Raw genomic sequence first — 15757 nt, 5'->3', positions numbered from 1 at the left:
TTGGGGAGAGTTGGTTCTGGTTAGTTATTTCTTGGGGAGAGTTGGTTCTGGTTGGTTAATTCTCTGTGAGAGTTAGTTCTGGCTAGTTATTTCTTGGTGAGAGTTGGTTCTGGTTAGTTAATTCTTGGTGAGAGTTGGTTCTGGTTGGTTAATTCTCTGTGAGAGTTGGTTCTTTTTAGTTAAGTCTTGGCGAGAGTTGGTTCTGGTTAGTTAATTCTTGGCGAGAGTTGGTTCTGGTTAGTTATTTCTTGGTGAGAGTTGGTTCTGGTTAGTTATTTCTTGGTGAGAGTTGGTTCTGGTTAGTTAATTCTTGATGAGAGTTGGTTCTGGTTAGTTAATTCTCTGTGAGAGTTGGTTCTTTTTAGTTAATTCTTGGTGAGAGTTGGTTCTGGTTAGTTATTTCTTGGTGAGAGTTGGTTCTGGTTAGTTAATTCTTGGCGAGAGTTGGTTCTGGTTAGTTATTTCTTGGGGAGAGTTGGTTCTGGTTGGTTAATTCTCTGTGAGAGTTAGTTCTGGCTAGTTATTTCTTGGTGAGAGTTGGTTCTGGTTAGTTAATTCTTGGTGAGAGTTGGTTCTGGTTGGTTAATTCTCTGTGAGAGTTGGTTCTTTTTAGTTAAGTCTTGGCGAGAGTTGGTTCTTTTTAGTTAATTCTTGGTGAGAGTTGGTTCTGGTTAGTTCATTCTTGGTGAGAGTTGGTTCTGGTTAGTTAATTCTTTGTGAGAGTTGGTTCTGGTTAGTTAATTCTCTGTGAGAGTTGGTTCTTTTTAGTTATTTCTTGGTGAGAGTTGGTTCTGTTTGGTTAATTCTTGGTGAGAGTTGGTTCTGCTTAGTTAATTCTTGGCGAGAGTTGGTTCTGGTTAGTTCATTCTTTGTGAGAGTTGGTTCTGGTTAGTTATTTCTTGGTGAGAGTTGGTTCTGGTTAGTTAATTCTTGATGAGAGTTGGTTCTGGTTAGTTAATTCTCTGTGAGAGTTGGTTCTTTTTAGTTAATTCTTGGTGAGAGATGGTTCTGGTTAGTTATTTCTTGGTGAGAGTTGGTTCTGGTTAGTTAATTCTTGGCGAGAGTTGGTTCTGGTTAGTTATTTCTTGGTGAGAGTTGGTTTTGGTTGGTTAATTCTCTGTGAGAGTTAGTTCTGGCTAGTTATTTCTTGGTGAGAGTTGGTTCTGGTTAGTTAATTCTTGGTGAGAGTTGGTTCTGGTTGGTTAATTCTCTGTGAGAGTTGGTTCTTTTTAGTTAAGTCTTGGCGAGAGTTGGTTCTGGTTAGTTAATTCTTGGCGAGAGTTGGTTCTGGTTAGTTATTTCTTGGTGAGAGTTGGTTCTGGTTAGTTAATTCTTGATGAGAGTTGGTTCTGGTTAGTTAATTCTTGGTGAGAGTTGGTTCTGGTTAGTTAATTGTTGGCGAGAGTTGGTTCTGGTTAGTTATTTCTTGGGGAGAGTTGGTTCTGGTTGGTTAATTCTCTGTGAGAGTTAGTTCTGGCTAGTTATTTCTTGGTGAGAGTTGGTTCTGGTTAGTTAATTCTTGGTGAGAGTTGGTTCTGGTTGGTTAATTCTCTGTGAGAGTTGGTTCTTTTTAGTTAAGTCTTGGCGAGAGTTAGTTCTGGTTAGTTCATTCTTGGTGAGAGTTGGTTCTTTTTAGTTAATTCTTGGTGAGAGTTGGTTCTGGTTAGTTCATTCTTGGTGAGAGTTGGTTCTGGTTAGTTAATTCTTTGTGAGAGTTGGTTCTGGTTAGTTAATTCTCTGTGAGAGTTGGTTCTTTTTAGTTATTTCTTGGTGAGAGTTGGTTCTGTTTGGTTAATTCTTGGTGAGAGTTGGTTCTGCTTAGTTAATTCTTGGCGAGAGTTGGTTCTGGTTAGTTCATTCTTTGTGAGAGTTGGTTCTGGTTAGTTATTTCTTGGTGAGAGTTGGTTCTGGTTAGTTAATTCTTGATGAGAGTTGGTTCTTTTTAGTTCATTCTTGGTGAGAGTTGGTTCTGGTTAGTTATTTATTGGTGAGAGTTGGTTCTGGTTAGTTATTTATTGGTGAGAGTTGGTTCTGGTTAGTTCATTCTTTGTGAGAGTTGGTTCTTTTTAGTTAATTCTTTGTGAGAGTTGGTTCTGGTTAGTTATTTATTGGTGAGAGTTGGTTCTGGTTAGTTATTTATTGGTGAGAGTTGGTTCTGGTTAGTTCATTCTTTGTGAGAGTTGGTTCTTTTTAGTTCATTCTTGGTGAGAGTTGGTTCTGGTTGGTTAATTCTTGGTGAGAGTTGGTTGTGGTTAGTTAATTCTCTGTGAGAGTTGGTTCTTTTTAGTTATTTCTTGGTGAGAGTTGGTTCTGTTTGGTTAATTCTTGGTGAGAGTTGGTTCTGCTTAGTTAATTCTTGGCGAGAGTTGGTTCTGGTTAGTTAATTCTTGATGAGAGTTGGTTCTGGTTAGTTAATTCTCTGTGAGAGTTGGTTCTTTTTAGTTAATTCTTGGTGAGAGTTGGTTCTGGTTAGTTATTTCTTGGTGAGAGTTGGTTCTGGTTAGTTATTTCTTGGCGAGAGTTGGTTCTGGTTAGTTAATTCTTGGCGAGAGTTGGTTCTGGTTAGTTATTTCTTGGTGAGAGTTGGTTCTGGTTAGTTAACTCTTGGTGAGAGTTGGTTCTGGTTAGTTAATTCTTGATGAGAGTTGGTTCTGGTTAGTTCATTCTTGGTGAGAGTTGGTTCTGCTTAGTTAATTCTTGGCGAGAGTTGGTTCTGGTTAGTTATTTCTTGGTGAGAGTTGGTTCTGGTTAGTTATTTATTGGTGAGAGTTGGTTCTGGTTAGTTCATTCTTTGTGAGAGTTGGTTCTTTTTAGTTAATTCTTGGCGAGAGTTGGTTCTGGTTGGTTAATTCTTGGTGAGAGTTGGTTCTGGTTAGTTATTTCTTGGTGAGAGTTGGTTCTGGTTAGTTATTTCTTGGGGAGAGTTGGTTCTGGTTAGTTATTTCTTGGTGAGAGTTGGTTCTGGTTAGTTAATTCTTGGCGAGAGTTGGTTCTTTTTAGTTAATTCTTGGCGAGAGTTGGTTCTGGTTAGTTCATTCTTTGTGAGAGTTGGTTCTGGTTAGTTATTTCTTGGTGAGAGTTGGTTCTGGTTAGTTCATTCTTGGCGAGAGTTGGTTCTGGTTAGTTAATTCTTGGCGAGAGTTGGTTCTGGTTAGTTCATTCTTGGTGAGAGTTGGTTCTGGTTAGTTATTTATTGGTGAGAGTTGGTTCTGGTTAGTTCATTCTTTGTGAGAGTTGGTTCTTTTTAGTTCATTCTTGGTGAGAGTTGGTTCTGGTTAGTTATTTATTGGTGAGAGTTGGTTCTGGTTAGTTATTTATTGGTGAGAGTTGGTTCTGGTTAGTTCATTCTTTGTGAGAGTTGGTTCTTTTTAGTTCATTCTTGGTGAGAGTTGGTTCTGGTTGGTTAATTCTTGGTGAGAGTTGGTTGTGGTTAGTTAATTCTCTGTGAGAGTTGGTTCTTTTTAGTTATTTCTTGGTGAGAGTTGGTTCTGTTTGGTTAATTCTTGGTGAGAGTTGGTTCTGCTTAGTTAATTCTTGGCGAGAGTTGGTTCTGGTTAGTTCATTCTTTGTGAGAGTTGGTTCTGGTTAGTTATTTCTTGGTGAGAGTTGGTTCTGGTTAGTTAATTCTTGGCGAGAGTTGGTTCTGGTTAGTTATTTCTTGGGGAGAGTTGGTTCTGGTTGGTTAATTCTCTGTGAGAGTTAGTTCTGGCTAGTTATTTCTTGGTGAGAGTTGGTTCTGGTTAGTTAATTCTTGGTGAGAGTTGGTTCTGGTTGGTTAATTCTCTGTGAGAGTTGGTTCTTTTTAGTTAAGTCTTGGCGAGAGTTGGTTCTGGTTAGTTAATTCTTGGCGAGAGTTGGTTCTGGTTAGTTATTTCTTGGTGAGAGTTGGTTCTGGTTAGTTATTTCTTGGTGAGAGTTGGTTCTGGTTAGTTAATTCTTGATGAGAGTTGGTTCTGGTTAGTTAATTCTCTGTGAGAGTTGGTTCTTTTTAGTTAATTCTTGGTGAGAGTTGGTTCTGGTTAGTTATTTCTTGGTGAGAGTTGGTTCTGGTTAGTTAATTCTTGGCGAGAGTTGGTTCTGGTTAGTTATTTCTTGGGGAGAGTTGGTTCTGGTTGGTTAATTCTCTGTGAGAGTTAGTTCTGGCTAGTTATTTCTTGGTGAGAGTTGGTTCTGGTTAGTTAATTCTTGGTGAGAGTTGGTTCTGGTTGGTTAATTCTCTGTGAGAGTTGGTTCTTTTTAGTTAAGTCTTGGCGAGAGTTGGTTCTTTTTAGTTAATTCTTGGTGAGAGTTGGTTCTGGTTAGTTCATTCTTGGTGAGAGTTGGTTCTGGTTAGTTAATTCTTTGTGAGAGTTGGTTCTGGTTAGTTAATTCTCTGTGAGAGTTGGTTCTTTTTAGTTATTTCTTGGTGAGAGTTGGTTCTGTTTGGTTAATTCTTGGTGAGAGTTGGTTCTGCTTAGTTAATTCTTGGCGAGAGTTGGTTCTGGTTAGTTCATTCTTTGTGAGAGTTGGTTCTGGTTAGTTATTTCTTGGTGAGAGTTGGTTCTGGTTAGTTAATTCTTGATGAGAGTTGGTTCTGGTTAGTTAATTCTCTGTGAGAGTTGGTTCTTTTTAGTTAATTCTTGGTGAGAGATGGTTCTGGTTAGTTATTTCTTGGTGAGAGTTGGTTCTGGTTAGTTAATTCTTGGCGAGAGTTGGTTCTGGTTAGTTATTTCTTGGTGAGAGTTGGTTTTGGTTGGTTAATTCTCTGTGAGAGTTAGTTCTGGCTAGTTATTTCTTGGTGAGAGTTGGTTCTGGTTAGTTAATTCTTGGTGAGAGTTGGTTCTGGTTGGTTAATTCTCTGTGAGAGTTGGTTCTTTTTAGTTAAGTCTTGGCGAGAGTTGGTTCTGGTTAGTTAATTCTTGGCGAGAGTTGGTTCTGGTTAGTTATTTCTTGGTGAGAGTTGGTTCTGGTTAGTTAATTCTTGATGAGAGTTGGTTCTGGTTAGTTAATTCTTGGTGAGAGTTGGTTCTGGTTAGTTAATTGTTGGCGAGAGTTGGTTCTGGTTAGTTATTTCTTGGGGAGAGTTGGTTCTGGTTGGTTAATTCTCTGTGAGAGTTAGTTCTGGCTAGTTATTTCTTGGTGAGAGTTGGTTCTGGTTAGTTAATTCTTGGTGAGAGTTGGTTCTGGTTGGTTAATTCTCTGTGAGAGTTGGTTCTTTTTAGTTAAGTCTTGGCGAGAGTTAGTTCTGGTTAGTTCATTCTTGGTGAGAGTTGGTTCTTTTTAGTTAATTCTTGGTGAGAGTTGGTTCTGGTTAGTTCATTCTTGGTGAGAGTTGGTTCTGGTTAGTTAATTCTTTGTGAGAGTTGGTTCTGGTTAGTTAATTCTCTGTGAGAGTTGGTTCTTTTTAGTTATTTCTTGGTGAGAGTTGGTTCTGTTTGGTTAATTCTTGGTGAGAGTTGGTTCTGCTTAGTTAATTCTTGGCGAGAGTTGGTTCTGGTTAGTTCATTCTTTGTGAGAGTTGGTTCTGGTTAGTTATTTCTTGGTGAGAGTTGGTTCTGGTTAGTTAATTCTTGATGAGAGTTGGTTCTTTTTAGTTCATTCTTGGTGAGAGTTGGTTCTGGTTAGTTATTTATTGGTGAGAGTTGGTTCTGGTTAGTTATTTATTGGTGAGAGTTGGTTCTGGTTAGTTCATTCTTTGTGAGAGTTGGTTCTTTTTAGTTAATTCTTTGTGAGAGTTGGTTCTGGTTAGTTATTTATTGGTGAGAGTTGGTTCTGGTTAGTTATTTATTGGTGAGAGTTGGTTCTGGTTAGTTCATTCTTTGTGAGAGTTGGTTCTTTTTAGTTCATTCTTGGTGAGAGTTGGTTCTGGTTGGTTAATTCTTGGTGAGAGTTGGTTGTGGTTAGTTAATTCTCTGTGAGAGTTGGTTCTTTTTAGTTATTTCTTGGTGAGAGTTGGTTCTGTTTGGTTAATTCTTGGTGAGAGTTGGTTCTGCTTAGTTAATTCTTGGCGAGAGTTGGTTCTGGTTAGTTCATTCTTTGTGAGAGTTGGTTCTGGTTAGTTATTTCTTGATGAGAGTTGGTTCTGGTTAGTTAATTCTTGATGAGAGTTGGTTCTGGTTAGTTAATTCTCTGTGAGAGTTGGTTCTTTTTAGTTAATTCTTGGTGAGAGTTGGTTCTGGTTAGTTATTTCTTGGTGAGAGTTGGTTCTGGTTAGTTATTTCTTGGCGAGAGTTGGTTCTGGTTAGTTAATTCTTGGCGAGAGTTGGTTCTGGTTAGTTATTTCTTGGTGAGAGTTGGTTCTGGTTAGTTATTTCTTGGTGAGAGTTGGTTCTGGTTAGTTAATTCTTGATGAGAGTTGGTTCTGGTTAGTTAATTCTCTGTGAGAGTTGGTTCTTTTTAGTTAATTCTTGGTGAGAGTTGGTTCTGGTTAGTTATTTCTTGGTGAGAGTTGGTTCTGGTTAGTTAATTCTTGGCGAGAGTTGGTTCTGGTTAGTTATTTCTTGGGGAGAGTTGGTTCTGGTTGGTTAATTCTCTGTGAGAGTTAGTTCTGGCTAGTTATTTCTTGGTGAGAGTTGGTTCTGGTTAGTTAATTCTTGGTGAGAGTTGGTTCTGGTTGGTTAATTCTCTGTGAGAGTTGGTTCTTTTTAGTTAAGTCTTGGCGAGAGTTGGTTCTTTTTAGTTAATTCTTGGTGAGAGTTGGTTCTGGTTAGTTCATTCTTGGTGAGAGTTGGTTCTGGTTAGTTAATTCTTTGTGAGAGTTGGTTCTGGTTAGTTAATTCTCTGTGAGAGTTGGTTCTTTTTAGTTATTTCTTGGTGAGAGTTGGTTCTGTTTGGTTAATTCTTGGTGAGAGTTGGTTCTGCTTAGTTAATTCTTGGCGAGAGTTGGTTCTGGTTAGTTCATTCTTTGTGAGAGTTGGTTCTGGTTAGTTATTTCTTGGTGAGAGTTGGTTCTGGTTAGTTAATTCTTGATGAGAGTTGGTTCTGGTTAGTTAATTCTCTGTGAGAGTTGGTTCTTTTTAGTTAATTCTTGGTGAGAGATGGTTCTGGTTAGTTATTTCTTGGTGAGAGTTGGTTCTGGTTAGTTAATTCTTGGCGAGAGTTGGTTCTGGTTAGTTATTTCTTGGGGAGAGTTGGTTCTGGTTGGTTAATTCTCTGTGAGAGTTAGTTCTGGCTAGTTATTTCTTGGTGAGAGTTGGTTCTGGTTAGTTAATTCTTGGTGAGAGTTGGTTCTGGTTGGTTAATTCTCTGTGAGAGTTGGTTCTTTTTAGTTAAGTCTTGGCGAGAGTTGGTTCTGGTTAGTTAATTCTTGGCGAGAGTTGGTTCTGGTTAGTTATTTCTTGGTGAGAGTTGGTTCTGGTTAGTTAAGTCTTGATGAGAGTTGGTTCTGGTTAGTTAATTCTCTGTGAGAGTTGGTTCTTTTTAGTTAATTCTTGGTGAGAGTTGGTTCTGGTTAGTTATTTCTTGGGGAGAGTTGGTTCTGGTTGGTTAATTCTCTGTGAGAGTTAGTTCTGGCTAGTTATTTCTTGGTGAGAGTTGGTTCTGGTTAGTTAATTCTTGGTGAGAGTTGGTTCTGGTTGGTTAATTCTCTGTGAGAGTTGGTTCTTTTTAGTTAAGTCTTGGCGAGAGTTGGTTCTTTTTAGTTAATTCTTGGTGAGAGTTGGTTCTGGTTAGTTAATTCTTGGTGAGAGTTGGTTCTGGTTAGTTAATTCTTTGTGAGAGTTGGTTCTGGTTAGTTAATTCTCTGTGAGAGTTGGTTCTTTTTAGTTATTTCTTGGTGAGAGTTGGTTCTGTTTGGTTAATTCTTGGTGAGAGTTGGTTCTGCTTAGTTAATTCTTGGCGAGAGTTGGTTCTGGTTAGTTCATTCTTTGTGAGAGTTGGTTCTGGTTAGTTATTTCTTGGTGAGAGTTGGTTCTGGTTAGTTAATTCTTGATGAGAGTTGGTTCTGGTTAGTTAATTCTCTGTGAGAGTTGGTTCTTTTTAGTTAATTCTTGGTGAGAGTTGGTTCTGGTTAGTTATTTCTTGGTGAGAGTTGGTTCTGGTTAGTTAATTCTTGGCGAGAGTTGGTTCTGGTTAGTTATTTCTTGGGGAGAGTTGGTTCTGGTTGGTTAATTCTCTGTGAGAGTTAGTTCTGGCTAGTTATTTCTTGGTGAGAGTTGGTTCTGGTTAGTTAATTCTTGGTGAGAGTTGGTTCTGGTTGGTTAATTCTCTGTGAGAGTTGGTTCTTTTTAGTTAAGTCTTGGCGAGAGTTGGTTCTGGTTAGTTAATTCTTGGCGAGAGTTGGTTCTGGTTAGTTATTTCTTGGTGAGAGTTGGTTCTGGTTAGTTAAGTCTTGATGAGAGTTGGTTCTGGTTAGTTAATTCTCTGTGAGAGTTGGTTCTTTTTAGTTAATTCTTGGTGAGAGTTGGTTCTGGTTAGTTATTTCTTGGGGAGAGTTGGTTCTGGTTGGTTAATTCTCTGTGAGAGTTAGTTCTGGCTAGTTATTTCTTGGTGAGAGTTGGTTCTGGTTAGTTAATTCTTGGTGAGAGTTGGTTCTGGTTGGTTAATTCTCTGTGAGAGTTGGTTCTTTTTAGTTAAGTCTTGGCGAGAGTTGGTTCTTTTTAGTTAATTCTTGGTGAGAGTTGGTTCTGGTTAGTTAATTCTTGGTGAGAGTTGGTTCTGGTTAGTTAATTCTTTGTGAGAGTTGGTTCTGGTTAGTTAATTCTCTGTGAGAGTTGGTTCTTTTTAGTTATTTCTTGGTGAGAGTTGGTTCTGTTTGGTTAATTCTTGGTGAGAGTTGGTTCTGCTTAGTTAATTCTTGGCGAGAGTTGGTTCTGGTTAGTTCATTCTTTGTGAGAGTTGGTTCTGGTTAGTTATTTCTTGGTGAGAGTTGGTTCTGGTTAGTTAATTCTTGATGAGAGTTGGTTCTGGTTAGTTAATTCTCTGTGAGAGTTGGTTCTTTTTAGTTAATTCTTGGTGAGAGTTGGTTCTGGTTAGTTATTTCTTGGTGAGAGTTGGTTCTGGTTAGTTAATTCTTGGCGAGAGTTGGTTCTGGTTAGTTATTTCTTGGGGAGAGTTGGTTCTGGTTGGTTAATTCTCTGTGAGAGTTAGTTCTGGCTAGTTATTTCTTGGTGAGAGTTGGTTCTGGTTAGTTAATTCTTGGTGAGAGTTGGTTCTGGTTGGTTAATTCTCTGTGAGAGTTGGTTCTTTTTAGTTAAGTCTTGGCGAGAGTTGGTTCTGGTTAGTTAATTCTTGGCGAGAGTTGGTTCTGGTTAGTTATTTCTTGGTGAGAGTTGGTTCTGGTTAGTTAAGTCTTGATGAGAGTTGGTTCTGGTTAGTTAATTCTCTGTGAGAGTTGGTTCTTTTTAGTTAATTCTTGGTGAGAGTTGGTTCTGGTTAGTTATTTCTTGGGGAGAGTTGGTTCTGGTTGGTTAATTCTCTGTGAGAGTTAGTTCTGGCTAGTTATTTCTTGGTGAGAGTTGGTTCTGGTTAGTTAATTCTTGGTGAGAGTTGGTTCTGGTTGGTTAATTCTCTGTGAGAGTTGGTTCTTTTTAGTTAAGTCTTGGCGAGAGTTGGTTCTTTTTAGTTAATTCTTGGTGAGAGTTGGTTCTGGTTAGTTAATTCTTGGTGAGAGTTGGTTCTGGTTAGTTAATTCTTTGTGAGAGTTGGTTCTGGTTAGTTAATTCTCTGTGAGAGTTGGTTCTTTTTAGTTATTTCTTGGTGAGAGTTGGTTCTGTTTGGTTAATTCTTGGTGAGAGTTGGTTCTGCTTAGTTAATTCTTGGCGAGAGTTGGTTCTGGTTAGTTCATTCTTTGTGAGAGTTGGTTCTGGTTAGTTATTTCTTGGTGAGAGTTGGTTCTGGTTAGTTAATTCTTGATGAGAGTTGGTTCTGGTTAGTTAATTCTCTGTGAGAGTTGGTTCTTTTTAGTTAATTCTTGGTGAGAGTTGGTTCTGGTTAGTTATTTCTTGGTGAGAGTTGGTTCTGGTTAGTTAATTCTTGGCGAGAGTTGGTTCTGGTTAGTTATTTCTTGGGGAGAGTTGGTTCTGGTTGGTTAATTCTCTGTGAGAGTTAGTTCTGGCTAGTTATTTCTTGGTGAGAGTTGGTTCTGGTTAGTTAATTCTTGGTGAGAGTTGGTTCTGGTTGGTTAATTCTCTGTGAGAGTTGGTTCTTTTTAGTTAAGTCTTGGCGAGAGTTGGTTCTGGTTAGTTAATTCTTGGCGAGAGTTGGTTCTGGTTAGTTATTTCTTGGTGAGAGTTGGTTCTTTTTGGTTAAGTCTTGGCGAGAGTTGGTTCTGGTTAGTTAATTCTTGGCGAGAGTTGGTTCTGGTTAGTTATTTCTTGGTGAGAGTTGGTTCTGGTTAGTTAATTATAGGTGAGAATTGGTTCTGGTTAGTTCATTCTTGGCGAGAGTTGGTTCTGGTTAGTTCATTCTTTGTGAGAGTTGGTTCTGGTTAGTTATTTCTTGGTGAGAGTTGGTTCTGGTTAGTTAATTCTTGGCGAGAGTTGGTTCTGGTTAGTTATTTCTTGGGGAGAGTTGGTTCTGGTTAGTTAATTCTCTGTGAGAGTTGGTTCTTTTTAGTTAATTCTTGGTGAGAGTTGGTTCTGGTTAGTTATTTCTTGGTGAGAGTTGGTTCTGGTTAGTTAATTCTTGGTGAGAGTTGGTTCTGGTTAGTTATTTCTTGGTGAGAGTTGGTTCTGGTTAGTTAATTCTTGGCGAGAGTTGGTTCTGGTTAGTTATTTGTTGGGGAGAGTTGGTTCTGGTTGGTTAATTCTCTGTGAGAGTTAGTTCTGGCTAGTTATTTCTTGGTGAGAGTTGGTTCTGGTTAGTTAATTCTTGGTGAGAGTTGGTTCTGGTTGGTTAATTCTCTGTGAGAGTTGGTTCTTTTTAGTTAAGTCTTGGCGAGAGTTGGTTCTGGTTAGTTAATTCTTGGCGAGAGTTGGTTCTGGTTAGTTATTTCTTGGTGAGAGTTGGTTCTGGTTAGTTAATTATAGGTGAGAATTGGTTCTGGTTAGTTCATTCTTGGCGAGAGTTGGTTCTGGTTAGTTATTTCTTGGTGAGAGTTGGTTCTGGTTAGTTAATTCTTGATGAGAGTTGGTTCTGGTTAGTTCATTCTTGGTGAGAGTTGGTTCTGGTTAGTTATTTCTTGGTGTGAGTTGGTTCTGGTTAGTTATTTCTTGGGGAGAGTTGGTTCTGGTTGGTTAATTCTCTGTGAGAGTTAGTTCTGGCTAGTTATTTCTTGGTGAGAGTTGGTTCTGGTTAGTTAATTCTTGGCGAGAGTTGGTTCTGGTTAGTTAAGTCTTGGCGAGAGTTGGTTCTGGTTAGTTATTTCTTGGCGAGAGTTGGTTCTGGTTAGTTATTTCTTTGTGAGAGTTGGTTCTGGTTGGTTAGTGGTTACTGGTTAGTTAATTAATGAAGAATCTACCTGTGCACAGATCTGTTCTGTCTTAATGGGAATCTACTCATATTCGTGCATTGGCTCTTTTGATTGTCTCATTTTTAGGTAGTTTTAGTTTTAGTGAAGCCTGGAGAAGATCTACCGCACGACCAAAGCCAATAAAGGAACCTGACCTGCTACCAGCCGACAAAACTCACTCGTCCAGTCAGCAAGGAGCTGTGACTCACGGTTGGCCAATAGGGAGCTGCGCTGCTGCAGAGTGTTGGCATGGAGACAACCAGAAGGGGGCGCTCCAACCGAGGAGAGAGGAGAGAGGAGAAGCTGCTCCTTCTCCCAGGATGCTTCACTGCCTCCTGCCAAGGACATACAGAGAGGAGGTAAGGAAAGGAGGAGGCAGAGGGAAGGAAAGGAGGAGGCAGAAGGAAGGAAAGGAGGAGGCAGAAGGAAGGAAAGGAGGAGGCAGAAGGAAGGAAAGGAGGAGGCAGAGGGAAGGAAAGGAGGAGGCAGAAGGAAGGAAAGGAGGAGGCAGAAGGAAGGAAAGGAGGAGACAGAGGGAAGGAAAGGAGGAGACAGAGGTAAGGAAAGGAGGAGACAGAGGTAAGGAAAGGAGGAGACAGAAGGAAGGAAAGGAGGAGACAGAGGGAAGGAAAGGAGGAGGCAGAGGGAAGGAAAGGAGGAGGCAGAAGGAAGGAAAGGAGGAGACAGAGGGAAGGAAAGGAGGAGACAGAGGTAAGGAAAGGAGGAGACAGAGGTAAGGAAAGGAGGAGACAGAAGGAAGGAAAGGAGGAGACAGAGGGAAGGAAAGGAGGAGACAGAAGGAAGGAAAGGAGGAGACAGAGGGAAGGAAAGGAGGAGACAGAGGTAAGGAAAGGAGGAGACAGAGGTAAGGAAAGGAGGAGGCAGAGGGAAGGAAAGGAGGAGGCAGAGGTAAGGAAAGGAGGAGGCAGAGGGAAGGAAAGGAGGAGGCAGAGGGAAGGAAAGGAGGAGACAGAAGGAAGGAAAGGAGGAGACAGAGGGAAGGAAAGGAGGAGGCAGAGGGAAGGAAAGGAGGAGGCAGAGGTAAGGAAAGGAGGAGACAGAAGGAAGGAAAGGAGGAGACAGAGGGAAGGAAAGGAGGAGACAGAAGGAAGGAAAGGAGGAGACAGAAGGAAGGAAAGGAGGAGACAGAGGTAAGGAAAGGAGGAGACAGAGGGAAGGAAAGGAGGAGACAGAAGGAAGGAAAGGAGGAGGCAGAAGGAAGGAAAGGAGGAGACAGAGGGAAGGAAAGGAGGAGACAGAGGTAAGGAAAGGAGGAGACAGAGGTAAGGAAAGGAGGAGACAGAAGGAAGGAAAGGAGGAGACAGAGGGAAGGAAAGGAGGAGACAGAAGGAAGGAAAGGAGGAGACAGAGGGAAGGAAAGGAGGAGACAGAGGTAAGGAAAGGAGGAGACAGAGGTAAGGAAAGGAGGAGGCAGAGGGAAGGAAAGGAGGAGGCAGAGGGAAGGAAAGGAGGAGGCAGAGGGAAGGAAAGGAGGAGGCAGAAGGAAGGAAAGGAGGAGACAGAAGGAAGGAAAGGAGGAGGCAGAAGGAAGGAAAGGAGGAGGCAGAGGTAAGGAGGTAAAGAGATGACAGAAATCGAACCTGTGTCGTCGGTCTCTGATTCGGCTCCGTTTTGCTGACGCTGCTGGTCACTGTTGCCATGGAGACGCATTATCATCCTCATCTTCTGCAGCTTCAGGGCGTCGGCCATCGCCGCCGTCAGACCTGCGGACGACAAACACAAGAGGAGAAGAAGAAGAGTGAACGTTCCAAATGTTCTCAGGGCGTTAATGCCTGATCAATAATTAATAAAGCTTTCAGCCCGGTGGTCTCCAGGGACTCTGAACCAGCTCTGTGTCCTGCAGGGCCCACTTAATTGGCTCCTCTAATTAACTGGATGCTGCTAACGAGGGAGCGCTGCTAACGAGCGGGCGGCCGGCCCTGCGGCTTGCTACCTGATGAAGAAACACAAAGAAAGTTTTTGTTTTCAGCTTCGTGTCCTGCAGCAGATCCAGAAACTGGAGCAGAGACGCTGAACCGATCAGTTCAGAGAGGAACCAGCCGAGCTCAGAGCGGACCGGGGGGCTTCTAGGGCCCCTTCAGTTTACACAGAGACATCCAACCCAAACTCTGAGACTGAAGTTCTGCTTTCAGAGATCCAGAAAGGAAAATCTGTCATTTTTAGCAGTGTCAGCAGTGGAATTACGGGACCTGCTAAAGCCAAATAATGGGAAGTTATTACGAGTGCTGTTTATTGTCACCTGTAGTTCGTAATGTCACCGAAATAAAGAAGAAATGGTTTGATATGAAAATGGCTTAAAAAAAAAGTCTCGCCATGGCCAGGCGCTCGATGACTGCAACTAAAGCCGTGCAATCAGTTGTTTGATGGGGGGTCCATGAGGGGGTTCTACCATGGGTGATAAACTGATGAGAGCTTTGATGACCAAGGGGAGCGCGCAACTCACAGAGGACACCCCCGATCTGTCTCCACATGGTTATCTACACGGTCTCGGAACGCACGCTCTCTTCCAAGAGCCTGACGCGCTAAGGCATCCAAAAGCAGAAAGTCAGCCGCTGGTTACGCTTCCCATTGACCTTGTTATATACAGATTCAAATTAACCTTCAATTAGTGCAGAATTTAAGTCAAACAGAATAATGTCAGCATAATTATGGGGTATAATGTATATATTTATTTATGTTTGCTTCAATGTAATTAAATATACAATCCATTAGTCAAGCAAACTTGATTTGAATAATAGCGGACTATTTTAGGAAACTCCTACGACAGCTCTGGATCACTGTAAATTCTGTTCGTACCTGAAAGAAAACGTAAAATACGAAAAGATTGGTGAATGCGCAAATTCTCTTAAATCACTCGAAACGCCACAGAGTGGGAGAAGGTTCTCTGTCCTGACTTTTGTGGGACGTGTTTCAGGTCTGAGATGCAGAAATGTTGTTTGTTAACAAATGAAACAAAGCTGATGAGATCTTCTGATTGGAGGTTGTAAATATTCCTATTAATAATTAATTAATTATTAATCTGCATATCGTGCTTTCACTCCAAAGTAATTTTTGTTCATTCAGCTGAGGAAAACATTTCTGAATTTCTTCAGATCTTTTTGCTAAATTATCCACTTATATTCACTTATGTGGCGTCTTCTGTTCCTGCTGTTCAGATGCTGAGGGCCTCTCATTTTATAATAAGAGGCACTTCTTATTATTCAAAGGCGCTCTATATATTCAGTGCCTCTGACATGTTGGGGGGATCAAACCAGTGACCGACCTTCGGTTTGGAGGACAACCCTTTAACAACCTGAGGCAGCCTTTAACGGACTCTGATCAGACTTCTTCTTCCTCCTCTGATCCCTGCGACCTCTCTGGAGAAACCAGGCAGAGGGAGTGTTTTTAATAAAAGCTGGAGTGTGTTTTCATTAAGCTGTCAGCGAGCTGATGGAGCTGACGGAGGTGAAAGGGTTGGTTTGTCTTCTCTGTGCTCAGCCGAGCGTCTCTGCTGTCAGACGCCCGGCTGAGCACAACATTACAGTCTTTGTTCCACAGATCCAACATCACACAGGAGAAAACGTCCAGATTATCAGAGAAGTTCAGAAGAACGTCCCAAAGAGGGAAATCTGTTCAGGGATCAGCTGACTATTGAGGAAAATAACTCTCAGCCTATCCATCCAACCATCCATCCATCCAACTTTTCAACCAACCATTCATCCATCCATCCAACTATCCAACCATCCATCCATCCAACCAACCAACCAACCATCCATCCATCCATCCATCCATCCATCCAACCATCCATCCATCCATCCATCCATCCAACCAACCAACCAACCATCCATCCATCCATCCATCCATCCATCCAACTATCCAACCATCCATCCATCCATCCATCCATCCATCCATCCATCCAACCAACCAACCAACCAACCAACCAACCAACCAACCATCCATCCATCCATCCATCCATCCATCCATCCATCCATCCATCCAACCAACCAACAAACCAACCAACCATCCATCTATCCATCCAACTATCCATCCATCCATCCATCCATCCATCCATCCATCCATCCATCCATCCATCCATCCATCCATCCAACCATCCATCCATCCATCCATCCATCCATCCATCCATCCATCCAACCAACCAACCAACCAACCAACCAACCAACCAACCATCCATCCATCCATCCATCCATCCATCCATCCATCCATCCATCCAACCAACCAACCAACCAACCAACAAACCAACCAACCATCCATCTATCCATCCAACTATCCATCCATCCATCCATCCATCCATCCATCCATCCATCCAACCAACCAACAAACCAACCAACCATCCATCTATCCATCCAACTATCCATCCATCCATCCATC

The 15757-nt window shown here is 41.3% G+C and overlaps 2 protein-coding genes across 2 annotated transcripts in view; both read right to left on the bottom strand.

Annotated features, from left to right (window-relative positions):
* LOC142401780 (uncharacterized) overlaps window positions 1-15757 on the bottom strand; it is a 337909-nt gene that overhangs the window by 261429 nt on the left and 60723 nt on the right. The window lies entirely within an intron of this gene.
* LOC142401610 (dachshund homolog 2-like) overlaps window positions 1-15757 on the bottom strand; it is a 49660-nt gene that overhangs the window by 22204 nt on the left and 11699 nt on the right. The window contains exons 3-4 of the mRNA XM_075487076.1: window positions 12970-13092; window positions 11578-11703 (exon numbers count right to left, since the gene is read on the bottom strand). Of these exons, the coding sequence (XP_075343191.1) occupies window positions 11578-11703; window positions 12970-13092 (249 nt within the window). The remainder of the gene's footprint in view (window positions 1-11577; window positions 11704-12969; window positions 13093-15757) is intronic.

Source organism: Odontesthes bonariensis, chromosome 16, assembly GCF_027942865.1.
Source record: "Odontesthes bonariensis isolate fOdoBon6 chromosome 16, fOdoBon6.hap1, whole genome shotgun sequence".
Taxonomy (NCBI): domain Eukaryota; kingdom Metazoa; phylum Chordata; class Actinopteri; order Atheriniformes; family Atherinopsidae; genus Odontesthes; species Odontesthes bonariensis.
Note: the sequence above shows the minus strand (reverse complement) of the source record. Positions and strands in the feature narration are given on the sequence as shown.